This window comes from Hermetia illucens, chromosome 1, assembly GCF_905115235.1.
Source record: "Hermetia illucens chromosome 1, iHerIll2.2.curated.20191125, whole genome shotgun sequence".
In the NCBI taxonomy this organism is placed as follows: Eukaryota; Metazoa; Arthropoda; class Insecta; order Diptera; family Stratiomyidae; genus Hermetia; species Hermetia illucens.
In genome coordinates this window covers 85,887-113,403 of record NC_051849.1, presented here as the reverse complement: position 1 = coordinate 113,403, position 27,517 = coordinate 85,887, and the positions used below count along the sequence as shown (strand labels likewise).

General features: G+C 38.4%; 2 protein-coding genes and 1 pseudogene across 2 annotated transcripts; 2 read left to right on the top strand and 1 right to left on the bottom strand.

Moving 5' to 3' along the window:
• The first annotated feature begins 10,135 nt into the window (after window positions 1–10,135).
• LOC119647334 lies at window positions 10,136–10,227 on the top strand (annotated as a pseudogene).
• Window positions 10,228–18,920: 8,693 nt separating this feature from the next.
• LOC119646916 lies at window positions 18,921–25,116 on the top strand. Its single transcript, XM_038047588.1, has 3 exons — window positions 18,921–19,076; window positions 23,816–24,198; window positions 24,267–25,116. The coding sequence occupies exons 1-3, from the start codon at window positions 19,053–19,055 to the stop codon at window positions 24,958–24,960; spliced, it is 1,101 nt and encodes a 366-aa protein (XP_037903516.1). The 5' UTR covers window positions 18,921–19,052; the 3' UTR covers window positions 24,961–25,116.
• A 1,163-nt stretch (window positions 25,117–26,279) lies between these two features.
• On the bottom strand, window positions 26,280–27,296 carry LOC119661193. Its single transcript, XM_038070415.1, has 3 exons — window positions 27,200–27,296; window positions 27,081–27,142; window positions 26,280–26,648 (listed from the first exon to the last, which is right to left on the bottom strand). Exons 1-3 carry the CDS (start codon window positions 27,209–27,211, stop codon window positions 26,462–26,464), a joined length of 261 nt encoding a protein of 86 aa, XP_037926343.1. The 5' UTR covers window positions 27,212–27,296; the 3' UTR covers window positions 26,280–26,461.
• Between the last annotated feature and the right edge of the window lie 221 nt (window positions 27,297–27,517).

The following is a 27,517-nucleotide window of genomic DNA, read 5'->3' as shown; positions in this document are numbered from 1 at the left end:
GATTATAGTTATGTCTTGTTCAATGCATATGCACATTCGCAGATACAATTCAAATATACATAATATGTGCAATACATACGAACAGACATATGTAGGAATTATATCATATCCGATATTCAACTTCTTAGACACTTTGGTCAACTAATCGATTAGATTGTGTTCAATTATATCAAAGATACAAAATCAGTTACCTGCACAATTTTGCAATGTGCATTGATAACTATAGTTAAATATTAAATTACAACCTGGATTCTAGCATTGAAGAAAACAACAAGTAAAGGTCGAAATAAAAATAAATTAGTAAAGTTAAAGGAAGAAAATCGGGATTTAATATAATTTATCACTTCACTTTACTTAAATGCTCGCCACAGGTTTCGTTAAATAGATTATAATTAATTAATTAATATTAATGTGAAAAATGGATAGTCAACTATTTAACATATAATAAGTAATATTTTCTTTGATATAAAATGTTCGCGAGTGTTCACGGTACCACAACTCTCTTTTAGGCATGCCTAGGGGCAGATAGTAGAGTATTTTGAAACGGCTGCTACTAACCAAACGTGATGACTCAATATCTATCATATACCTTTAGGCGGAAACAATAGCTTCATCATCTCTATTTCCGTATTTTCCATAACGGTGTCAGCATGTAGCGTTCCGAGTTTTAAACATCGTACTGACTGCCCCAGAAAAAAAAACCCAGATACGCACAGTTGATGTAATGCATACAAATATGTAATGTGCAGTTAAATAAGATCATTTTAAATTGAAAATTTTATTATCATGTCGATTCTAATGCCAATTTTGCTACAAACAAACTGTTTTTTTTTGTCCAAATTTCAAGAAAATATGAAACCGAAGGGAAATCTGATGTTTTGCGTGACCCAGATGTAATATCATCAGCTTTCAAGTAATCCTGCACACCATTCCTGAAAACATCTTTCTTCGAAAAATCGGTTCTAAAATATTAACATAAAAACTGCTTGAAACACTTTCTACTACCGACTATACAGTTAAACGTTCAAGGTTTCCAAAATCGGCCATGAATGATCTGATACACAAAAAAATTGCAATAACATTTTCAGCTACATGACTGAATGCGTACCAGTAAGTTGCGTGCTAGAGTTGCATGCAAACCTGACAGCATTTAAAAATTCAGTTTCATCATCAACTGTCTCATAATTTAAAGAAGCCTCGCAACGTCAGTTGAAAATGGTGAATTGAAAGTAGGAAATCAATAAGTTAACAGATAAGGCAGGAATGAAAGGGAAATCTTTTTTTCAATCAGTGGAAAATTCGATCTCCAATTTACATCATGGAAAATGACGCATATACCATAATACTTTCAGAAACTGCCCAACCCTTTATTCGTTGAAATTAAAACCACGCAAGAAAGCATCGATAGACATTTCAAGGTGTTGAGATCCGAAATCCACCAATTAAAATAGTAGAAAGAACCAGAGCCAATAAATGAAGTTGAAATGATAAGATAATTTTACCGCCAGCAGAAAAATGGAATGCCCTTAAAACTCAATACTACAAGGAAGAACGCCACTCTTTAAATCATATTAATATTTCATTAGGAAATAGAGACAATATCCAAAGAAAGAGGACTCTATTCAATGTGTATATTCATCTGCAGCTGTTGTACCCTCAGGTTTTTCAATGGGGTGTGCTGCACGAAAAATAATGGAACTTAGGTTGTATTGAAATTTATTCATAATTTCTATATTTTTAACAGGCACTTATTAATATATTTGCTCATTCCCTGATCACACCATGAAACCATGGTGTTATTTTATTATTTATTGAATCATTCGAAGAATGAGAAGTTGGGGTAATGTCGTAAACTTTTTATAGTATTGTATAGTTTCTACGAAGGTAGATTAATCGGCTCAAAAATATTGTATAACTCCATTAGCAATATGCGGCATTCAATGAATAAATAGATGCTTAAAATATCGTGTAATAAGTGCTACTTACCTCAAGTGGGCAATTGCGCCAGAAGAAGGTAAGGTCGTTAAAATAGATTCAATATACATTGATAGATATTCCACACGAGCAAGTAGTTTATATACTAGCATTTACTTACAAGTTGGGCTGGAACTGATTTTGAAATATAATAATCTTTCATTCACATTTTTTAAGTATCTATGACTTGCCAATTGTTATTATCTCCAGGCTGTTTTCAATTGATAAACTTTCGATACGAGTATCAATTAAAACTATTGAATGTATCGGTTGTCTAACATTTTTGAAAAGGAAAAGGTAGGAATTTTTCTTAATGTAGGAACCACACATCGTTAGATTGTGTTGTGACCGCATTAGAAACATTGTCATTAACATGAACAACATTTATATAGCTCAACAAAGCAGCTAGAAAGAGTTCGATCCTTGGTAAGAGGAAACACCGGTATTGTGGGAATATGGCTTCAGTTCGCCCCTTTGCAATACGTTTACTGCTTACAGAATTTTACAAGATCTGTGTGATTTAGAAATAGAGTATTTATTTACTAAACTACTTTAAACGGACCGTAACATTTTCGATCATATCGATTTCTATCAAAGTGAGATGATCAAAAATATTACGGTCCGTTTAACAATTTTGATCATCTCACTTTGATAGAGGTAGTAGATAACGTGTCAGTTGTGAATCGTATGAAAAAAATCGTGTCTGCTCGTTCGAAAGTGCTGCAATCACCATACGACGACCCCTATAAGGTCCTGAAGCGTAAGGAGTACGCGTTCAGTCTGGGTGTTAATAGCAGGCCCAAGACGATTTCCTTGGGCAGACTGAAGCATATCTTCCAGGAGGTAGACGGCACTGCAAAGAAGGGAGGGCGCCGCGATCGATTTGAAATCCGCCAATCGACCGCGGCCGAATAGCCACGCCATGCGTTCTCTCGTCGAAATGCGGTGGATTGCATGTTTGGAAATACAGTGATTTAGGAAATGCGGTTGTAATATTGTAATCTTTGCATCATGCTCGGTGATGGTAATATGATGAAAGTTCTGGGGGTTTAAAGTGAGTGCCTAATGGTAATGTGATATTAAACTTTAGGGTAATATCACATTTGTGGCATTACATACATCACCTACCTATCTCTAACCTTTGGACAGTGTGCTAAACATTCGCTATTATCATCATATAAATTTACAAAGTTTCAACGGTGTTACTACTGTTGCCGATATCACACGAGAATCTCACATTACCCTACTTTACAAATTGTAACTCTTTTTATTTACTTTTGGTGAAACATCTATTTTCTTATAACACTAACTCATACTAATAATAGGCGGTGATTGAAAAAATTGTGGATTTATGAATTTATTTTTGATAAAATACCTCACAAATTGTGTAAATTAAATTCTGATCATTTTTGTTACGTGTGTAGACGTTTTGATTACGTTTGGATCTTTACACAGCATATTCGCATTATTTTGAATCCCTACCCGTTGACCATTTTGGGACAATGGGTTCTATTGCATGGCGGTGTCAGTAATGGACTTGTCACCCTTCCTTAATGTGGACCTGTAAATTGCCACTTCCGCCTTCTGATCACGTCGCCCACGAGTAACTGACCTGTGCTCCTGGTTCTACAGAGTACAAAAGCAGATTGCTGGAAGAGGAAGAGGAGTCCTCTTGAGATTCCCACCATCAAGTGGACGCGGACTCAGCACTACCTGCATCCTCAACAAAAAAATTCACTTTGGCCTAGCTTAGGTCTGACATACGACAGGTTTCGCTCCAATATAACTCGCACTCATGTCGTATTTCCGATTATATATAAATAGAGCGATTACCACCTGTCGCCACTTTCGATCACGCTGCTCCCAGGATAAAGGTGAAGCAGCGTCTGATGAGTTGCCTCTGACCGTCAGTCAACTTTTTTAAAAACTTGAATGTTTAACTCAAAAAGTGGGATCCTTCGACCACAAGAGAGAAAGTAAGTTGCTTCCAAGTGGTCTGGTCCGTCATCAAACCTTCAACAAAAAACAATCACAGTCTAATTTCGATAACCGAAGCCGTACTCGTTTCGGTAGCAGTAAAGTTCCAATACTTGCTGGTTATAAGAATCGCAACGTTCTATCCCTTTTATTCGATTTTTACGGTAAGCAGGGATGACTTTGGGCAATGATGATTTTATATCTTTATCTATTGCCCTTCTGTAAACAGTAAAGAAACCTATCAAACAAGGGACAGTCAAGACAAAGAACATTATAAAGTTAAAAAGGATTGCCTCGGAGTGAATTTACTTCAAGGAAAATGAATGCGAAACATACATCTTTAGTTTATCTGCAACATATAATTTTACCGCGATTACACATTAAATTTAACTGAAATCTATGTTGCTTTTAAATATTTACACAAAATGATTCCAAGTATTTCAGATACAAAATTAAAACAGGAAATTTTTGGAAGTCCATGAACACTTTTATCTAATATGAAAAAAATCAAATATTTTTCCCGTATTCTCGTGAAAATAGATAAACCTTTCTCGAATAAGATGTTAAAACTCACGTTCAAATTAAAATGCTCCATCATGAGCAAAGCTTTACATTTACTAAGCTCCCGCTAGACTACCGTAAATACAGATCAGTGCACTTTTGTCACCGATATTATTTTAAATGAAAATCTCGGATCTATTCAGGACCGGAGAGAGAAAATTGTGGCCCGGGGCGACAATTATGCAAAAAAAGTGCCAGTGGAGAAAATTATATGGGTGGGGGCGAAAATGACACAGACCCCCTTTTAGTCCTTTTTTCACTCAAAGTAGGTCAATCCCCCTTTCCATCCTCTTTCGGCAAGCCTGGATTTATTATAAAATCAACTCTTAAGTCTCTTAATATTTCAACCTCAACTGTATGCTGATGTTGAAGTATCTGCATAATAATGGGGTAATGGTACTATATACATGTACATACATACTACATCTAAACAAAAAGTTGCGGCTCAAATGGAGGCTTGGTCACTTCAACTGGGAATGAGTACTTAAACCAAATCAGGATAATAATTCCAGATGAGCACAATACTAACCATTGTCGTCCAATGTACCGTTGCGGCCTAAAAATGAAGCGCTGTAACAGATTTCAATTCTCAAGTCAAAATTGGACTGTTACGCCATCGAATATTATTATGGGTACATATAATATAATATACAAATGTGAGAAAATGTCCTTCAAAATATTTTATTTTCGATGTATCAAAGAAGCAGTCAGTATCGGAGTAGCAACACCTAAATAAATGAAATCCATCAATCATTGTTACCCTTCTATTTATGCATAAACGAGTACATGCATGCATGCAGGGTTTGTAAACGTTCCAAATTCTTACTTTAACAATAAATGCAAAATCCTATGCAATCAGGAATCTACCATACGGAGCCATTCATTTTATCATTGTTTGGTATTTATGTATACCAAGTTATTGCAGATAATTGAAATTATACTTATATTATATATTATATATTTCAAAAGCTAGGAACCTTATCAAGATTAGTTTCAGTAAGTTAGTAAAACCAGAAGCATTGTTAGTAACTTCCAAAAGACCTCTTAATCGTAACTTTAAAAGCCCAGCAAATCGAAGGAGGTTATCAAATAATGAATGAAATATGGGCCTTGCATTCGGAATAAACATTTAAAATTAAAGTTCTATTTCACAAAAGTGTTAAAAGCATTTTGAACTTTTTATGAATAAAGCACGCCTGAAACTATACACTCCACCAATTTTTATGTGCATCAACCGCAATCTATTACCACTAGTAGTGATTTAAAAGCCTCCATGTCTACTGATTTTTCATTAGAAAGTTTTCTTAAGGTTTTATTGGCAGATAAAAAGTTTATATGGTCTATATGGTCATAAAGCATCCGCCATTTGCAAGCGCGGCAGAATTAATGCGCAGATAGATGACGCTCCTATATTAAGGTCGGCGAAGTTCGCTCCACGACGGGCAGTTTGGCGGCACTTTTCGTTTTTCGGCAGTTATTTTTGGATGTATTTAATTTGAATTAATTCGTCTTGAGAAATGTAGAAAAGACTATTTGCAAGTGCTAATTATTATGTCATTTGCATTATTTTCGTCAACTGCATTCGAAAAAATTGAATTTAAGTCGAAGGTATGTCGAAGGAAGGTTTGAATGATATTCACTTCACCTCATCCTCCCGAATAAGTACTTTATAATTCACCAAGAACATATAATAGAATAGAACATATACCAGAATACCACTAATGAGACCGCGATTTCCTGACCACAGCAAAAGTAGGTACTAATATCGGACCCAGGCTAAAAGTTAAAACTCCAGGAGGATAACCCTACTGCCGAGACTTCAATGATCCAGCGGATTCCTCGCAAGGAATAGCGAACACAGTTGCCGAGGAGCTTAGTCAGTGTTAACAGAAAGTTGTATACAGCTTTAGGGGGATAGTGAGAGAACTGACTTTTCGGAGCAAAGACGTGAAATGGCAACGAATAAGTGCGGAAATAAGCGAGAATACAACACTATGGAGATAAAAATGAAACAGTCAATGAGGATACCATCAAGCATTCAGGCGTCGGTCAGGATGCCGGTTTACTTCGCAAAAGACATACTCTGTCTGTCCGATTAGAAATGTGTAGTTTACTACCCGGACATACTGGTGAAATAGCAATCCTAGTTGTAAATAAAACACACATTAACCAGCTTCAGGGGTATCAGATATAAACACTCGAAAATTGACGCACTTGAAGAGGGTCTAACTCTATAGTCCACCTTGGTCAATCAATGTCTCTCCCTTTTCTCTCTGAAAAAATCTGGAAATAACGAAGAAAGGAAATGAAGAGTAGTGGTCAATTCCGATAAATTAAATGAAACCACGTTCTTCGAATACAGGACATAGTGGACCAGTTGGGACACTCAAGGTAAATTTCCACACTGGCGAGGGGATACTATCGAGTATTACTACACCTGAAAGATCGGACCAAGAGCACTTGTTGTATAAATTAAGGACCTTTCGAGCTTAAACGCATGCCATTCTGTTTGCAAGGGGTACCAGCAATATTCCAAATACTAATAATAAATACTACACTAATGTTAGAAATATTAAATTCCAATTAATCTTATCATCATTCAAGTAAATTCCATTGATGGCTGCTTGGTTATTGGTTGTCATTGTTATGCCACTGGAGGATTAGTATGAGCAAATGTTTCTACTGATTCTGTTTTTCATCTGCTTGAAGACAGACTTTTCGATCATTAACCTATAATTCGCCTCTGTAGTAGAGTAGTACCTGCACAATGGGTAGTTGTGAACCTGAAGCATCAGTTCATTGCCGATCAAGTTCAAATAGAAAAGCTTTGCCCGTAAAGGGTGGCCAGTATTACTTAAAAGGAGAGAGCGTCAACCATGCCTACGCGGCATTGTTTCCTGTGGTGACAGAATCTTCTTTACCTCGTCCAGGTCCTTCTGAGAATCCTACACTCCTGCTGCATTGTTCTGCGCCATGTGATTCTAAGGCGTGGGAAATTTAGTCCCACTGCCATTTCACGTGAATTAACACGTTTACCAGTAACTCGGGCCAGATTGCACCGATCACATAGCAGTGAAAGGTGTTAAGTAAGACTTGAAACTTTTGAGCAACCGGTTTTTATTTTCAGTACAACTCTACTTGCTGCTTCTTCCCGATCCAGAGCTATTTGGCCTAAGTCCATAACCCGGTAAAAGAGTAATCACATGACATCAGGGTAGTCGTGTTTGAGGAAAGATGTTATCGTCCATTGAACTCCTTCACGCCATCGGGACAAAGCAGCATGAAGAACGTCATCGATAACAAGAAGGAATAGTATCGGTGACAGAATGCAATGCTGCGATTCCATGTTCAACTCAAAATTCCTCAGAAACTGTAGCTAGATTTAGCACGTGACATTTTCCACTATTATATCTATCTATTGTATTTTAACTATAACGTATGGACATCTCAAGAAATGGGTGGAGTAAACCTCACTTGCATTAATAATAATAATCGCTGGCACACAATCCAATTGGATCAGGGTCTGGAAGTGCGCTAGATCACTGGTTCAAAACCGTGACGGTGCACTACAGTACGCTGTAGGGGACAATGTGATCAGCATTGCACTTGCCCGAGATTATTATCCTGATTTGACTCATGTACTTATTCACAGCTGAGTTGACTGGTATCCGACATCCAGTCACGACAACAAATCCCTCTGATACCAGTAAGATTTGAATCGCGACCTTCCGGTTCCCCAGCGCTCTAACCACTTGTGCCATCCGGACACTTGCATTAATATTATTCCCTATTCGTGTAAAGTAGCAAATATACAACTGATTCTGATTCCCTTAGATTAGATACTCGCACAAAATATTCCCTGCTTATCTTGAAACCCGTCCAAAGGGAACAACAAACAACGTTATTCGAAGTTGATTTAGAAACGTTGTCCGCGCCTCGGATAAGAACAAACTTTACGGCTATGACCTCTGGCTATCAAATAAAGACGAATATGATCTTTTTTTTGGGATCTGCACACGCTTCAATAACGGAATAAGGGATCCCATGATTGCAATCCAAAAGGAACTTCCTCAAGACGACATTTTGGTCGTGTTGGGTGATCTAAATTCCAAAAATCGACCAGCGCTTTCCTCAAATGTTTGTTGGAAGTCATGATCTTCATGACCGCAACAACTACGCTGAAAGATTCTCAGCTATCACCACCTCGTCATTAACGGCACATTATTTGTATTCTATAAAATCAATTGAGTTTCAGCTCCGAACAACTGATCAGATCGACTATATCGCCTTCAGCAGTAGATTTGGTAATTGGTCTTCGGATGTGCGTATTAACAGAGGCACTGACATCGACTCCAAAAACCCATTGTATGATCGCTACTTACCTTCACTTACATGTCGTATTTGCGTCCACTCTACAGAGTTGAAGAAATTTGACGCCCATTCAACACAAATCGCTTTTGTTGTCGTACAGTGACGGGAAAACTTTCTTGGTACGCGGATAAGCGGCATTTTAGACAGTCCCCCAGAAAGTATTGATAAGTGTAGAACCATCATCAAAAGTGCTTCCTCTTCTGATGCTAGTCAAGTGTTAGTCACATTCAAAAGGACGCTAAAAGGGCTGACTACAGAAATACAAAGGAGGATCGACGAATGTAAAAGACTAAGGGCTCTGCTCACTGTAAGTATGGACAAGCGCGATGTGGCAGAGCTGCAACGCCGGGACAAATTCCAGCAGTATAGCGTACACGGTGGAGCCTTTACAAATAAAGACGACGGTAGTCATAAGATTTTCGATAGCGCAATCAAAAATCATGACGATATTTGTTCAAATTAAAGATTCGCTCTTCGTTTTTTATTTTCACAAAGTTGCCATAATCCTTCTCCAAAGTACTTCAATTCTCCCCTCGAATTTCCGAAAAGTTCCATCTTCGGAGAGTGGGTTCCGTTGGATGGCATAACCCGCAATGAAGTTGTTGCCTTTCCTAATCAACACGTCCACGGGTATCTGTCCCGTACGTCGACCAATTATTGACTCAACCCTAAATAACCCCATGATATGACGTATACCTTAATTGATGAAAGCTTGAAGTGTTTGAGTAACTGTTTCACTTTCCATGAATTACTTCCATATAGTGTACGGTGGTACGGAACAGCCTCAACTAGATGTTAGTGTTGAGATAGTTGCAATTTTTGTCAAAACCGCGAAACGGATTTAGCGTTGTTAATGCGTCGATGCCGCCGCCGGAAGAAACAACACTTCCTAGATATACAATCCAAGCTCTCTGAATCGAAATTCAATCAAAAGCGGTAGAATATCAAATTCTGGTAGACTTTCGCCAATAATAAGAAACGAGATCTTTACACCGAATTAGAATTCAATCAAATTTGGATAGTATTATAGATAACACAAGAGCCCAGGAGATGTTGTCTGGCAGAAAATTTTACATGGAGTTGTTGTTCTGTTATCTAAGAAAATTGGATATCACTAAAGGGGTGCTTCAAATGTCTAATGTATGGGTACCTTGCGAAAACGTACATAAGCGGCATCCATCCGTCAATAGAGAAGATATGGTGACAAAGTGGACATGTTCCCCAAATGATTACTGCGCAAAAGAAAGGAGAGATAGCAGTTATATTAGGGGAACGATATAGAAAAGATTAGCATGGCCCCTGCGCAAGGATGATACGTAAAATAATGAAGCATTCCAGAGTTTTAACTCCGCCATGCTATTAACATAACATGCGGGTCCCAAGCGCAGGTAAAGAAGGAGGATTTGAATCAACAAAAATAAAATGCTGAGATCAGGGAAAGAGATAAATAAAATATAGTTGGAGTTATTCCACTATGCTAAATTCAACTTGATCTCTCTTGGTGACACATCCGCGGGATCTGGAGGCGCGGGCCGACCAAGAAAATGCATCCAATGTCGGTAAAAACAACATGATCGGATTAAATAACAAGCCTTGAAAAAATGCTAGGTCATCCACCTCAGTCCACGCGGCAAGACGGGCTCCGCTTCTTGACGCACGGATGATGTCAGGACATAAATAAGTTAGTCCGAGCAAAACAAATACGTGTGGGCACGCTAAATATTGACACCCTAACTGGAAAGACCGAGGAACTCCCAAGAGCCCTTCGGCTATAAATTTCCCTATTTTGGTAGCCTACACATTCAATATGGTGTTGGCATTGCCATCCCAAAGGTTTTGCGTGACGCCATTAAAGAAGTTGCCGGTGACTTTAAACCTTAACCTGAAAAGGCAGACGGTAATAGGTGTCATGGGGGAAAGGGGTGTGAAGCGCGAAATGAGGGTGGCGAGCATGTAATAGATCTTGCAGACACTCATGATCTTGTACTTATGAAACGATTGTCTCATCTTCCTACATTTTATAGTTACATTTTACCACCGTCACTGATTACAAAACCGTTTCCTATGAGACCATCGCATCTCATCATGGACCGTTGATTGACGTCTTGTGAACGAAGCCACCGATAAAACAGCGTGAGGAACACACTGGCCCGCCGCGCATTAAATGGTGGCGATTACCAACCATTACGAATGTGAAAGAATCTTAGAACCAAATTAAAGACATGATCCAAAAAGCGACCTCTTCAACCCTCGGCGTCACCAAACCAAGTAAGCGGTTCATCAACCGAGATACTTGACTTTGGATCGTCATTCCAATGAATTGAAGGTCCATGAATAGAAACGTCTCTAAGCGATCGCTTTCACCCGAGCGGTCCATTACTATATCTATTATCGCATCTGAGCTCTGGAAAGCAATTAGCTGGTACCCACCACTGTGGTTCAGCGAATTCTTCGATTTGGTTATTTAGGAAGGTTGAACAACATCTGACTGGCAAGAAAGTACCACTGCTCCAATATGCAAAAAGAGAAGTAGTCCAGCAGAAATTTGACTACCATCCGATTCGGTTACTCTCCCATACCATGAAGATTTTTGAACGTATTCTTGATGACCATATTTGCGAAATCGCTCAAATAACGTGAATCAAGCGAGATTTTCCAAGAACTGCACTACTGAACTACTGGCATAATACACCCTGCGCCGTTATTTATGGAGAAACACCGTGAGAAACATCACCCTCTTTACACTGCATTTCTGGATCTAAAGAAAGCTTTTGACCGCCTACCACATGAACTCATCTGGTATATTCTACGAGAAAACTTAGTGCCAGAGGAACTCATGCGCTAGGTCCCACTGCTCTACCACAATTCGAAAAGTAAAACTCGAAGTGTAGCAGGTATATCAAAACCGCTTTGTGTCTCTGTTGATGTCCATTAAGGAAGCGCCTGTTATGAAGTGAGTATGGCTTTGCATCGCCTTGGCAATAATTTGAGCCTGCTATGCAGAGGAATCCGCTGAAGACCCCTGTTTTGACCGACAAGCTCGAACTTAGAAGAGGATGTTCACTTGGTGAACAGAATCCTCCTAAGTTCCTTTAGGAACTTCACAAGCGAACGAAGCTTTGATCCAAATACTAATAAGCCCGGTGGGTATAAACCCGAAATGATATCGGGAATGCCACCTTTCGACCCGTACGTTGGGCGCCAACTCAGTTATGTAAGCAACACGCCCTCTCACCACTCCACTTTGTTCTTGTTATGGACACTGTTATACGGGACATCCCATGTCCAGTGCCCTTTACACTGATTTATGCAGATGATGTTTTTCTAGCTTCCAAACGCAAGTTAGGTACGAGGCGCGTAACGATGCGATGATTTTTTTCCATCATACAAATTCACGCAATATACCGGGAAACAAAGCTCCTTCTTGGTGCATACATATACACTGGGGTTCCCTCCATACATATTGTTCTAAGTTTGTTCGTCATCTATGCCTGCATACATAGACAGGATTTTCTTTTGAGGTTATCGTGTAACGAGACCAGCTTCATTTTATTATTTGTACATTTCAGTCCTGCCTCCTTGATTTTTCAACCAGTTCGACCAGTTTCGAAAAAAACTAATCGAACCGGTTCATTTGGCACCCAACATGACCACATCCTAGCAAATAATTTTCCATTTCCCTTTTGCATGTGACAGGCGGACGGACGAGACGCACAGACAGGCAAACATCTTTACTAAGGTTTTGTTTCACACAAAAGCTTAAAAAGATTAAGAAAATAAGAAATACATCGAACAAGAAAAAGTCTCGTTCCATGATTTAGTAAGACATGGCAAAAATAATTAAAAATACAAATTACACATCGCAGAGTGAATCATTATAACTTCCACACCGAATTTTTTCCAAGGTATGATTACAGTAATTTCTCAGACCATACCTATCAGACTGGGTGAGGGACGAAACAGATGTCATCAGTATTGTCGAGATGTTTGAGAAATGTCTATTGGACTCCTTTAAGTCCTTTTGGCGAAGAGTCATGAAATATGTAAATGGACAGAATAATTTCTAAACGGATTCCACTCTGAAACTTTGAAATTTCTCATCGATTTTAACTCGATGCAGTATTTCTGGAAATTTAAATAATTTATTTTTATTTTAAACATTTCTTCTCAATATTCACCCCCTACTGAACTACGTGCATTTCAGAAATGCTTCTACTAAATGTATTCATATACAATACGTACATTCATGTCTGGAGTTGTGACATCAATTTGAATTGTTTCGATTTCACTACACCGAAATTTGAGTAATTTAAACGGCCTCCTAAATCGATATTCGGCCAATACACTTCTCGAAATGGAATCCATCAAAAATATGTACCTAATTCATTTATATAGTATATATAAAGCCTTAAATAATGTTAGTGATCAAATCGAACGAATAATTGCAAGTAATTTCAATGCAGCAAGCAGGACTGCTTATCTGCCTCGTGAAGTAAGCGGTACAATAATGTTTATTTCCCCCAAAGGAAAGTAAAAGTGATTGCAACCGGTCTTGAAACGTCTTGAGTGTACGACGCTGTTAGGCCGTAAAAGCAACAAGCGTAGCCACGTCTGGATGTTCAGGAAGACTGCATTTTGTACATTCACATATGCACAAGAAATTGTCTTGTATATTTTTGTATGCCGTACTTGAAACTATTAGAGTAAGAAACGGTGCACTCGTTACCGAGGCATGATTTAACTGCCAAGAGCAAGATCACAGCTTCATTGCGATTCATTCGAGAAATGTGCGGAATAGATATCTACGAAAATGAAAGTTGCTTACTCCAAAAAAGGTGGGTGAATTTAAACGTAAAGCAGGAAGTGCTAAATTGCAAGTGTTTCTTCGTGACCGAATCCTTCGGATGTAAGCAGTACCAGAAGCTAAATATGTAATCCTTTCCAAGCCATCCCAATGATTCCATAATTCTAAATTATATATTATATATAACCACTAGTCTATAAATTTCTAGATCTATATATTCTAGTTTCCCTAAAAGTGTGTTACAAATGCACATATTTTGGAAAAGGTATCATGACGGCTACATAGTTCTCCGGTACAAATAGTTTTCTGATTTCCGAAATGCATTTTTCTTGAGATGTCACTATCTAGCAATCGTTAGTGTTCGCAAACCAGTTTTACAAGAAAAGAGAGATTGAAATGGACACATGAAGCTGATAAATTAAATTAACTTTTAAATAAATCAGAACAGTGGCCAAAATATCCAAATCAGGTTGACTTGATATATATCACCGTATCTTGTCTTTCCTTATTTTATTAAATAGATTTCCATTTGAAATGTGTTTTGAAATCCCCAAATGGAAAAATTTTATTGTAATCTCCATCACAACATGCACATCAATATGTATGTTATGCAATCCAATATTTCATCAACCGAAAAATCGCAAACAAATTGAACTATTATATTTATACATATTATATCATTACAGGAAAAAAACAATCATCTTACACTTATTATTTTCTCCAATAAGTCCATAAGTCCACGTAATCGATAACACAAAATTATTAAATAAATAATTTTGTCGAAAACAAGACAAAACTTTTTCATATATCAAACAATTTCTCCAGTTGCCCAAGTCCGAACTACAGCAATTGGATGACAAGCTGGCAGTAAAATATCATTCAAAAAAAATATTCCTAAATTCCTTAAGATCAAAACGATGGCATTTCAAACCTAAGACTGCGGTTACAGTTCAAAGGGTGTATTAGCATCAAGCGTGTAAGCGGATATAAGCCTGTAAAGCATGCAAATTGATTGCCCCAAATACACACAATTCCATGAGCATGCAAAAAATTACAACCCAAACCACAAGAGTGCATTTAGTGCAAATAGTTTTTTACACGCTTATTAACTACATGCTAACAATAATAATATTGTCAAGGGAAGTTACACTGCGTCCAAAATACATCCCATGCCGACATCCCTTCAAATAAACTTAATCATAGTAAAAGTACCAACTTTTTTTAAAATTAGCCGCTTTACATGAGCTTCCTTCCTTTACGTGATGGAATGAATAAAGAGTGTATCTGGAAAATCCTACACAGGACTGGCATTACAAAGAAACGGCTAGCAGTTATTAGGGCGGCAAAAAGCTCGACCAAGATGAAATCTCTGAGGAATTTGAAGTACGAGGTGAAGTATGTGAGGGTTGCATTTTGTCACCGCTACTTTTTCTTCTCGATATCAGTGACGTTCTTCATGCTACCTTAGCGGGAGAATGTGCAGGGATTCAATGGAATACATCATCTGGCCCCAATCGCCTCTATTTCGCTGATGACACCACTCACTCATTGAGTCATGGACCTGCATTTGGAAAAAGAAGCCCAGAGACAAGTTGAAGATAAACACAAACGTTAAAAGTTCCAAGCCTTCATCAACGCATGCCTGCGTCATGTCCTCGGGGCGCCTTGGGTTGAGACTATGGTAAATGAAGTACATCGGCAGCAAAAAGGTCAAGTACCCATGAACGTGACACATTGAGAAAGAGCGACCAATTCATTGTTAGCTATGTCATAGCATGGAACTCATTACCCCAAGATGATTGAAAAATTTATCGCCTTAACTTTACGTGGCACAATTTAAGCACATTGCTATAAACTAACAACAATAGCTCATGACTTTGATTGTCGTTCTATGCCCCACACAATGATTTATGTTTTTTCTATATAGTATATGGTATTATTACCCTGGCAGTTACCGATATTACAGGTATCTGCAAGTCTAATAATACTCTAATGCCTATGCCTAGCATAGGCAGAGTAAAATTGTACACGGCCATGAGAGAATTCGGTATCCGGCGAAATTGATAAGATTGACTACGCTGCCCCTGACCAATGTGTGAGGCCAGATAAAAGCAGCAGGATTAATCTCGAAACTATGCAACATCAACAACGGTTTAAGGCAAAGGGACGCCCTATCATGCGTCCTCTTTAACCTGGCCCTGGAGAAAGTGATTTGCGATTCAGATGTCAATGCGAGAGGCACCATCCTCTTCAAGTTCACCCAACTACTGGCCTATGCTGACGATATTGACATCATGGGAAGAACAACCCGACATGTACAGTCTACCTTCATCCAGATCGAGCAGGGGGTACGAGATCTCGAGCTGCACATTAATGAAGGCAAGGCGAAGTACATGGTGGCAACGTCGACACCAAAAACCAAACAACCAAAAACATCGAATCGCAATGGTCAAACGAAAACAATAAAGATGCGAAACTACAACTTTGAGACCGTTGAAAATTTCTCCTATCTAGGGTTGAAAATCACAACCGATAACAGCTATGACGATGAAATCCGCGCACGGTTGTTGGCTGCCAACAGAACCTATTTCAGCTTTTAAAAACTGTTTCGCTCGAAATGTCTCACCATAGGGTCAAAGCTCTTACTGTATAAAACTATCATTTTGCCATTCCTTATGTATTCTTCGGAGACTTGAGTTCTTAGCAAAAATAATTGCGAAATCTTGGCCGCGTTCGAGATCGTTCGAGAAATCTATGAGCGATATCACGGCCGTCAGGTTGTGGATAAAATCCGGCTCAATAGGTTACGGTGGGTGGGTCACTTAATCCGTATGGATGAGGATGATCCCACCCGGAAAGTCTATAAGGGCAATATCTACGGTAGAAAAAGAAGGCGAGACAGACTCTGCCTGAGATGAAGCGATGGTGTAGGTCAGGACGCCAGACAGCTTTTAGGGATATCGAAATGCTGGATCTCGACGCCAAACCGGGAGGGGGAGTTCCTTACTAAGGCAGATCTAGACCGGATACCGTTTGTTGCACCGTTGATAATGATGATGATGAAAATAAGAATGCGTCTTGTTGAAAACACCGCCAATATACATTTTGTTCAATCACACATTGTTTCGCCCACAAAATGGCATCATACCACTCACGTTAAGTAGAATGCTCTCCCTCACCCTCACTAAACAATAGTATGATCAGAAACTCAACTACATCCTAGAAATAGTTCAGAGGGACAGATGATAAGCTTCTCCAAGTGAATCTATGTTAAGACGTAAAAAGACATTTATGGATATAAATCGGCTAATCATACTTTATGCGCGGAAACAAAAACTGGAAGAAAAAGGAAGAGTTGCTATCACTTATTTGACCAACAGGAAAAAATGGAGCGCATCCTGTAGTTCAATTTTATTTTAATCAAACGTATTATTTGGCATCTGCAATCAACATTCAATTAAATTATTTTTTAGTACCCCGTCAGTTTTTAATATCGTGCCAGAAGAACTCGTGCGCTGGGTTCAATTGCTCTACCACGATCCAAAAAGTAAAGTTCGAAGTATGGCGGGTGTATCAAAACCGCTTCGTGTCTCTGTTGGTGTTCATCAAGGAAGTGCCATCTCACCATTCCTCTTTGTCCTTGTTATGGACACCGTCACACGGGATATCCAACGTCCAGCGCCCTACACACTGCTTTATGCAGATGATGTTTTCCTAGCATCTGATAGCAAAAATGATCTCGAGCAACTTGTTCAAAAATGGAATGATCGCCTCATGCAACACGGTCTCAGATTGAATTTAAACAAAACTGAATTTTTGACGACCGATCCCCATGAAACAGGAACAATCACTGTCAGTGGCAGTGATCTGCCCAGAACTGAGCGATTTAAATACCTCGGGTCAACGCTATCAGCCAATGGAGAACTGCGTTATGAAATTGCTTCACGCGTTAACGCAACCTGGATGAAGTGGCGTTCCACAACTGGTGTCCTTTGTGATCGACGTATCAACGAACGTCTCAAATCTAAAATTTACCGCAATGTCGTCCGTCCAGTCGCTTTCTATGGTTCTGAGTGTTGGCTGACCATAAAAGACAATGAACGCCGTCTTGCGGTAATGGAGACGAAGATGCTATGTTGGACTAGTGGCGTCACACGTTTAGATCACATCCGAAATGAGGATATCCGCGATCGTTATGGGGTTTCACCGATCGTGGAAAAGTTGCGAGAGAGGCGTCTTCGATGGTATGGTCACGCAATTCGTGCAAACGAGAATTCACTTGCCAATATTGGTCTGAACATCGAAGTCGATGGTAAACGACCAAAAGGCAGACCTAAGCAACGGTGGCTTGATACGCTGGATGGCGACGAACCGACCCCGCTTGTGAACGGGACAAAGGCTGAAGAAAAAGAAGTGAGAAAATCATTAAAACTACTTCTTCGGCAAATGAACATGCAGTCAGATACAGTAAAAATCAACTAACGGCTATCACGTCTACATCCTCTTAGCATCCATATTACTCTTCTCTCCTACCTTTGTACACCTTTATAACAATGTCGAACTGACTACACTCGGTCAGTATTTAGGAACTTTTATGTCTATTCTGTACACATCAAACTGGAATTTATGAATCTTTATGTTGAGTCTGATCAAGGTTTTTTACCATGCATCGCAACCGTAATTCAATTGCACTAATGCTATAATACAAACGTCTGAGCTAAATCAATTAACAAAGTTGAACTTTTGCATTCGAACTTAAAATAACCATTATTTACCATGAAGATCTTCCAAGCCATTTGCACCGAAATTTGACCAAAATCAAAGTTTTCAGTTCACCCAATGACTCATTTTGGAAACTCCACTAACTAAGCTTCTAGTGGACCCTCCAAATTATGTAACATCAAAACTGAATCCGTATGGTTTGGCGATGCTGCCATAAATGTATTATACTTGTATGTAATATTACGATGCGCGAATACGATCGCCAGCACATTCGAAGAAAGGCGGTTGTGAAAGAATTTCACCATCTCCAATGCCATCAAAACAAAACGCCTCGCGTCGCCAGCAAAATATTATTAGTTGTGGGTAATAGTACAGTTGCATTTAGGCATGGTGGTAGCCCGAAATGGAGCTTAACCTAAATGGTCTTGTCACTGTACCGAAACACCCCCTATTTTCGTCGCCACTCTTAGAGGTCGGAGAAAATGGTTAGCAAGTTTGTACCCACCATCAATTGTATCTTTCATTAGTATTTAACTGATTGGTATCTGCATGCAGGCTCAGTTTTTTCCTCAAAGAGGACCCGACAATAGTTAAACTTTCTTTTGTTGTCTACTAGTTTCTAAAGTCACCAGCTCCGGGAAACATGAAGTCCCGATGGAGTTTTGTGGTAAAATTCTTTTTGTGAATTTATTTATTTCGGATGTGAGCGAAAGTGCTTGTGTTGAATCAGGTTGAAAGCTTTTGGTGATTTTAGTGCTGGTCCCATAGTTCGACGCGTAAATGCAAATAAGTAGCTAATTTTTCAGTTGAAGAAAAAGGAGATATCTTCAACTGGATCTGGATAGTGAGTTCTTTATTCGAAAAGTCGAAACGGTTAGGGATAGCAATAGCCTGGATGAAGGCCATAAGAGTGATATGGACGGGTTTTCAGTTTAAAACTTCATTACGAAAAATGTGTGAGATTTCATGAAGAACGGCGAGAAAAAGTCCTAATTCACACACTTATGTAGCTGCTTTAGTGACGTAAAAAATTTAAATTATTGTAGCATTTGAGGAGTAGTAGTTGTTTCCAACATTATACATAAAACTGTTGACCTCATGAACCTAATTAGGAACTGAATTGTGAATATTGTCGCTTACGATTTCTTGAGCAGAGCAAATCTGTTAATTAAAAAACCTCAAAAAAACACTTTTTGATTGGAACTCCCATTGAAGGACAATTCAGCAATGCGAGGTATTGCTTGCATGCCGTAAGTCTTCAATTAAAGATGCACGATTTGTGCACAAAAATCAATATTTTCAAGAGTAAACAGAAGATGTTGATTAACATATCCACAACCTCTTCACTTTCACTCTCCAACAATAAGAGGAGCCGATAGCAAAATTGACCTAAAATCATGCTTCTCTCATTAGCGTTTCAAACTTAAGGGGTTATACATGATTCCAACCATCCAATCAAACCGATATTGATTATGTGAAAACTCCGCGGAGGTTGTTACCGTCTAGGGAACACCAATTTTCAGAGAGATATATTCAGGACTTTTGAACTATGTAACACAAAAAATACGCATCCTTCCCATTGTACATTGTTATAAACACATCGACTGATCGATGTTAAATTGCAAACGCAAAATTTTAACTTAAGCACACTTCCATAAAATTCGTAACTCATGATGAAAGCAAAATCCAAGCTGCCCTTCATTTCAAATGATCAGGTGCTTGGTTTAATGATGATCAGCAGCAATTAATGGTAACAAGAAAGCACCTTTATTCAAATTACATAACTGCTTGCATAGTTATCTCATGTAAACATCCTATAAATAGATAGCCATACACGTGAAATTTTGAACGTTCACAGACATACCTCATAAGGCATTCAGCTGGCGTCTTCGCGACCACGTCTCGTGTAGGTCGGAGCAATCAGCGGTTACAGCTAAAAGTGAAAGTGGTCAGTTCGATACCTCTTCCGCTCACACTCTCATGCATCTTATTATCACATTTGAATTGAGGCAGTAGCATTAGCATGGTGGAGCTTTAATGGTATTCATAATAATACTTATGATTAATGCTGTGGCGATGTATTATGTATGTAAATACGTGCAACAAACAACTTCATTGCATTATGCGCGATTTTTTTAAGTATACTCTGCCTGAAAAATATTATTACGATACCGAAATTTGGGTTTTTCTGCAGCTGACCCCTAAGGCGTCTCCAATAGCTATCTGGGATGCTATCAAATATTGAGGATTATTTTATCTTTGACCTACCCTACCTCATTTGGTGATCGTTAATGTTCTTCACTCTTCCTTATCCGAAAGATGTAGAGGAGTCCAATCAACAGTTACGTCTTCTTAGTTTTGAACCTTTGCCAAATTCCTCCTGAATAGGGGCAAGAAGGTTCGAACTGAAGATTATCACAAACGAATCCAACACTGGCAATCTCAAGGGCCATCAAATTTGTCCCTCCTGTGGATAACCATCTTTCTGACTGACACAAACTTAAGAAGACCATGTCCAACTGTTCAATGATTGAATTTTTACGGTGGAAGAAAATTATTGCGATTCAGCGCATCTCCGTTCAAAAGTTTATCGCCGTGTATATCTACGTGCATATGGTTGCATGAGCATAGCTGTTTATAGGTACACATCCCCAAAAAAAAACATATAGGCGCCTACGACACGCCAACACACCAACACATAAAAATATAAGCCAAAGTCTTCTCGTACCTAATGATGACTGCTGCCCGTTCCCCGGTCTGCCTTGAATCTCGAATTGAGTCTCCTGTCTGTAGAAACTTGTTTGCACTGATGAAGGGAACAAGTGGTTCCCGAAATATCGGTATTTGCAAGAATAAATATCCACACCAACGAAAAAGAAACAACAAGTTTTTATTACTTCAATTAATTAATCGTTGGAAACACCGCATAATTTCACTCAGACTGTCTGTAGTGTTTTTAGATGAACTTGATGTCGCTTATTGTAAACAGCACTAAAATGGACTTTGGTGATTTGCCTAGAATTTGAGAGCCCAAACCTATAAGGCTATTTTTTCTCTTCCTGTCTCTTTTTCAGCACTTGTCGATAACATCGCCAACCAAATTTCCTGGTTGCAACCAAGCTGTGCATCTGTGAGCAAGTTGCATTTGCTCGTTCAAGTTCCAGCAACTAAACTATTCAAAATCTGAAAACATACTGAGGTTTCTAATTAAGTTGCATGGTCTGTTGCAAATTAATTGTAACTTAATGTCAAAAGTGCCTATTACACCGACTACACCGGACATCGAGATAATGTTGCCAACCGAAGGCTTCGGCCGCACATCAAAATTTTCTGATATTGCAGCCGTTGGTGCAACTTGAACGAGCAACCACAGACGCGCCACTTCGTTGCAACCTACGAAAATTCTAATTAAAAATGCATGCAAAAGTCTTTAGAGAGCATCGAAACTCGCTTGAGCAACAAGAATTCAAACGGATGCCTTTCGACCCGTTGTCGTGTCGACGTCAGTGTGAAAGAATAGCATAGGTTTTAACACGTTCGCTGAACTGTGACTAATTTTCTGGAATACATCGATTTCGTTGCGAAGTCTCTGAATACAAGAAACTATGTAGGTAAATCTACACTGACTTTTTAAAGCTTTCGATTCTATTGGCCACTCCTTGCTACTCACAAAAATCCGATCGCATGGACTTAACACTAGAGTAAATCGCGTCTTCTCCAATGGTCGCATTTCATCGCCTTTTTTCCCTCATTGGGATTACCTCAGGGCCCCATCTTCGGTACATTTCTGTTTTCATTTTTCATGAATAATCCTTCCGTACTTGTCCTAATCTTTTATATGAGGGCGATTTAAAACTATTTTCTGTAATCGATTCGACTACTGGTTACTGCAGCCTTCAGTCAAACCTTGACACATATCTTCGGTGTGTTCAGAACAAGTTTCCACTTAATGTGAGGAAATGCTACTCAATCTGCTATTTAGTAATAACCTCTGCCCCAACATCCGTTCTTTACGGTGATAGGCTTTTACAAGGATCTCTGTCTGGCCTTTGACACCAAACTCCGATTTAATTTTCATTATGTCGAGATACTCGCGCTCCTGGAATGATCGACTTAATCCGTTGTTAATAATTATAATAATCGTTGGCACAACAATCCAGATTGGATCAGGGCCTTGAAGTGTGTTAGAGCACTTCACTCAAGACCGTAACGGTACACTACAGAACACTGTAGGAGGCAATGTGGTCAGCATTACGCTCGCCCGAGATTATTACCCTGATTTGACTCAGGTACTCATTCACAACAGAGTCGACTGGTATCCGACATCAAATCACGATGCAAATCCCACTGCCGCCAGCGAGATTTGAACCGCGACCTTCCGACCGACAGCCTTGTGCTCTAACCACTCAGCTATCCGGACACTTAATCCATTGTTACTGCCATTAATTCTTGGATATCCATTCCTCAGTTATCCTTTATAATTCCTTCGTCCGCAATATTCTTAAATTTGCTTCCGTAGTGTGATCCTCTTACCAGAATTATTTAATCTGTGCAAAGGGGGTTTATTCGATGCCTAACTTTTAAAAGAATCTTTCCTGCTTCACTTATTCCGATCGTCTGGTTTTTCTTAATCTGACATCAGTAGTCTCGAAGATTCCTGACTTGTGTTGACCATGTGCGATTTTCAAACTTTGTAACGACTTGATGGACAGCTCTGTGGCCGAAATTCAATACCGGGACACATTACACAATATTCGAAACCTTAATATTCAACCCTCCCTTCCCCAGAATATTACGTGATTATAGCCGTTTGAAGCTTGGTTCTCCCACTTCATCCCTAGCCATTCACAAAAGTAGAGTTATTGACGCGTTATATTTTTTTATGTGTTCCTATATGCAATCAGTAATTGGAGTATTCTCCGTTTATTGTTGATCAAATATATCAAATATAATAAATAAGTAAACCTGGAAGGCGTGCGGCGGGTATTGCACTTCAAAGTTCCAAACCCTAACTTATTACAATTTCAAAAGAAAGGGTGAGTCAGGGTACAGATCAAATACTTTTGGACGTACCAGCACAGTCTACCTAATAGATATTTAGATGGTGTGTTTGATGCGCTTTGCTATATATACCAACTTTAGGCAGCCATATATTTAATACTTAAAGAGCTCTGTTTCGATTTCAAGTGGATTAATGTTGCTCAAGAAAATGGAATCCATACTTCTTCTGGATATCTTATACATTTTACCTGCCCGCAGATATTTAAAAAATCATACATATACAGTTCAATTTACATTCCTGTATGAAAGTGCAACTGTTGAGATAGGAAAAATTTTGGATTTCTCAAAGTTACCGTAGCACGATTATAAATAAGTCTGAATCCTTTCATTTTCCTTTGTTTGTAGATTGCATTCTATTGCAGTATATATTTAGCACAACTAGTGTATGGCAAAGCAGTTTTAGATCAAAATGCTGAAGAGTCACAATCCTCAAACAGCCAGGTGATTCAGCAAAGGATTGGTTTTGATGTAATCGATGATCATCATCATAGTCATCATCATTACCACGAAGACCATGATCCCGGTTTCTGGAAGAAAAAATTGATATGGAAAGAAGGTTGGAAGAAAATTTGGAAACCATCTAAAAAACAAATCTGGAAACCATCTTGGAAACAAATTTGGAAACCTATTTGGGTACCGACAAAGGTTCCAGTATGGCGTGACGTACAAGTTCCAGCTTGGAAACAAATATTCAAACCAGTATGGCAACCTATTAAAGTTCCGGCCTGGTAAGTTGAGTCTATAGCATATTGGATATTCGATATCGATTTTTTATATATTTTCTATATATTTTTAGGAAAGAGATACAAGTTCCAGACTGGAAGCGAATCTGGGTTCCTGTGTGGAAAGAAGTTAAAGTGGAAGCTTGGAAGGAAATCCAGGTGCCCGCTTGGAAACAATACTGGCTACCCGAACGCATCAAAGTTGGAATTCCAGGAGAGAAATACTTAGGGCAAGATCATCATGGTTGGGAATATACAAGCCATGACTTATGGAAGTCTAAAATTGTTTGGAAATCTCATTGGAAAAAAATTTGGAAGCCAGCTAAAAAGCAAATATGGGTACCCAAGAAAAAGCTTGATTGGCGTGAAGATTGGAAGCAAATATGGCGTCCTGAAAAAAAACAAATATGGGTTGATTCTAAGAAATTAGTTTGGAAGGAAGCTTGGAAACAAATTTATAAACATAGCAAGAAATTAGATTATGAAGATTCCAAGCGTTTAGAATGGAAATCAGCATGGAAACAAACGTGGATTCCAGGCTGGAAAGAGATCTGGGTGCCTGCTTGGAAAAAAATCTGGAGACCAGTGTGGATATCCGAATGGTTCCCTTCACCTGATCACCATGATCACATTCATCACGATCATATTCATCATGATCATGTTGTCTCACATGACTGGGATCGCAAAGATACTGAAATCAAACCACCATTAATTGACAAATCTTCATCAAAGTCAATCATACATCCAGAAGAACAAAAAAGTAGTTAAACTATTTATTGACAGTTTCATACTTTTATTTTATATTTCCATGAAATTAAATTATCCCATTGTACATACCAGTCATAGAAATAACTCAATATTTATATGGACCGCTTTTAGGTGATGTCAAATGTTATTGTTATTATTACCTTTGTTAAAATAAATTGTTTTCAAAAAAAAAAATTGCCAATATCTATTCTGCCGTTTATTCTCTATTTGCTCATGTTTATAAAGACCTTGCATCCAATGGAATGACGACTGACGATGCTTTCAAACCTGAAACAAGGTCCAAAATTCACGGAAAAATATTTATAATAGTTTTCCACCCACTAGCCCCATTACCCACGCTTGCAATTCACGCTTCAGTGTCGATGTTTTGATGGATGTTCGCCTTTCGGACAATAATATATTGTCCGAATTAGTCTATGTGTCTACACAACTTGTTTGTCCTGCCACTCTTTTCCAATAACAATGTGACTGCGATGACGAGAATTCCTTACACCATACGTTAAGCCGTCGTTATTAGAAATTACATTAAGTAAAACCCCACGGTTGGAAAATAAAAATAAAATTAAAGTCACTTCTTCTAATTGTAATGGAATAATTTCATGTTACTCAAAAGCATACTAAATTATAAGGTCACTAAAAACTGTTTTTTGGAACGCTAAATCCCAAAGTCAGTTATCTGACAAAATATACAGACTATCGTTGGATAGTCTCGTGTAAAGTGTTTCCTGATGAATGACACATCTGTAACATAATTTGACTTTGTTAATAGTAGGATTTACAGGAATAAATAGTTCTCAGTGAATATCTACTAGAATAGCTTGATTTCACTGCCCATTTAAGGATCAAACAACAGGAGAGAAAGACGTCCGTCAGCAAGGTTAAAGTACCGGATTACACTAAGTGCCGGTTTGATATTCATACCAGCCGATGCGGGGCCTATCACACGCTTCTGCCGTCTACGGGGCTGCCCGTTGAAAGGAAGACTTTTACAAAAAGATTTACATCTAACCTTCCAAATACAAATAGTATTTACAACAATAGTTCGGATGCTACAAAATGATCGATTATTTAACTTTGAAAAAAAATAATGAAGCTTCCCCTACACGGTGTCTAGGCCACGAAACACCCATCATTCCGATATCCGTTCAAAGTTAATAATATTATATGTAAATATTTTGGGGAAATTGACTGGAACCCCTCAGAAACATGTTTGGTCCGCCAAATGTTTTTGGTGGTTTGGTGGCTTTCGGTAAGTGCCAAACGTGTGGAGCCGACAATAGACATAAAATTGTCAAAAGCTAATTTGAGTAATTCTACCGTACAACCAAATAAAAAATTTATTATGTTTATGATTTGGAATATGTAAATCACTTTTATAGACATATTCTTTTTTACTTCACTACTATGTTTGCTTAACAAATGAAAAATAAATATGTTTACAATTACATTATCTCAGCTCCATAAACTGGCAATTCTCTTTGTTTTATCAATACTCATCGGTTCACCAACTGGGAAGAGGTTTCGGAAACGGCACCCACTCCTTTACTTCAACTGGCCCCCAAACTTTTTTCCAAATTCCTACAACATATCGCCGTTCTTCCCAATCCTTAACCATTCGTGGTTTCCAGATGACTTTTTTCCGCCAAAATCCCTTGTCTGCTCCAGTATTTGCGTCAATATGAACTACTCTATAATAGCGAACGATAAAAATTAATGTAGATTTTAGGTTCAAACAGCGCTCGAAAACAGCCATTAACTAAAACAAGATAAGGCCAAAGAATGTTTTTTTTAATTCTAATCCAATGTACCTATGAATCACTACTCATAATATTCTCGCTCTGAACGCATCGCCTTATTAGTTTTAGTTGAACAACAGAATATGTATGTATATTGCAATGTTAACATCATTCTTATGTATGGAGTAGGTTTGCTAGTGAATTTTTAAATATAAGTCAAGAGAAGAAATTTCACTCCTTGCAAAACAAATATTTTACTACGTTTATAAACGTATAAACGTCTTTGGCGAGAAACGGAAGTTTCCTTGTTTTACAATGTAAACATATAAAAGCAAGAAACCTTTGCACATGTTTAACAAGCAACAATAATTCTCAGTTACATACCTGCTCACTGAAGCAGCACTAACTCCACAAATAAGCAGAACGACGATGAAAGCATAAAATCCCTGAAAGAATTAATTCTACATTTATAACAACTTCAAATTTCAATTGTATTCACTCACTCGAAGATTCATTATGTGTAAGTTTCTAAAGTTAAGTCAACTCTACCATCAAAAGGCACAGCATTTCACATTTATAACTTTCAAGACGTCTCCCAGCTGCTCAAAATAGTTAAATCCGACTCATTTTGAATTCACGTCGTATTCCCAATACGAGAGAAGAAATATTTTGCCAACCTATGCAGTTTTGCGATTAAAATTACATTTGCTGAATATTAAACGAGTCCACAGAGAAAAATAAACAAAAGTGTATACATGAACAAACAATGACAAATCAACAAATAAAATCAAACTTGAGTGAGCCTTTTGAATGCTCGAAAT

What these genes read in the sequence shown, in the direction of transcription:
- LOC119646916 (XM_038047588.1), top strand. Translation starts at nt 19,053, where the DNA reads ATGAAGTCCCGATGGAGTTTTGTG. An exon ending in AGTCCCGATGGAGTTTTGTG is followed by an intron (nt 19,077 to 23,815) that starts GTAAAATTCTTT and finishes CTTTGTTTGTAG; the next exon opens with ATTGCATTCTATTGCAGTAT. An exon ending in CCTATTAAAGTTCCGGCCTG is followed by an intron (nt 24,199 to 24,266) that starts GTAAGTTGAGTC and finishes ATATATTTTTAG; the next exon opens with GAAAGAGATACAAGTTCCAG.
- LOC119661193 (XM_038070415.1), bottom strand. An exon ending in AGTGCTGCTTCAGTGAGCAG is followed by an intron (nt 26,649 to 27,080) that starts GTATGTAACTGA and finishes TCGCTATTATAG; the next exon opens with AGTAGTTCATATTGACGCAA.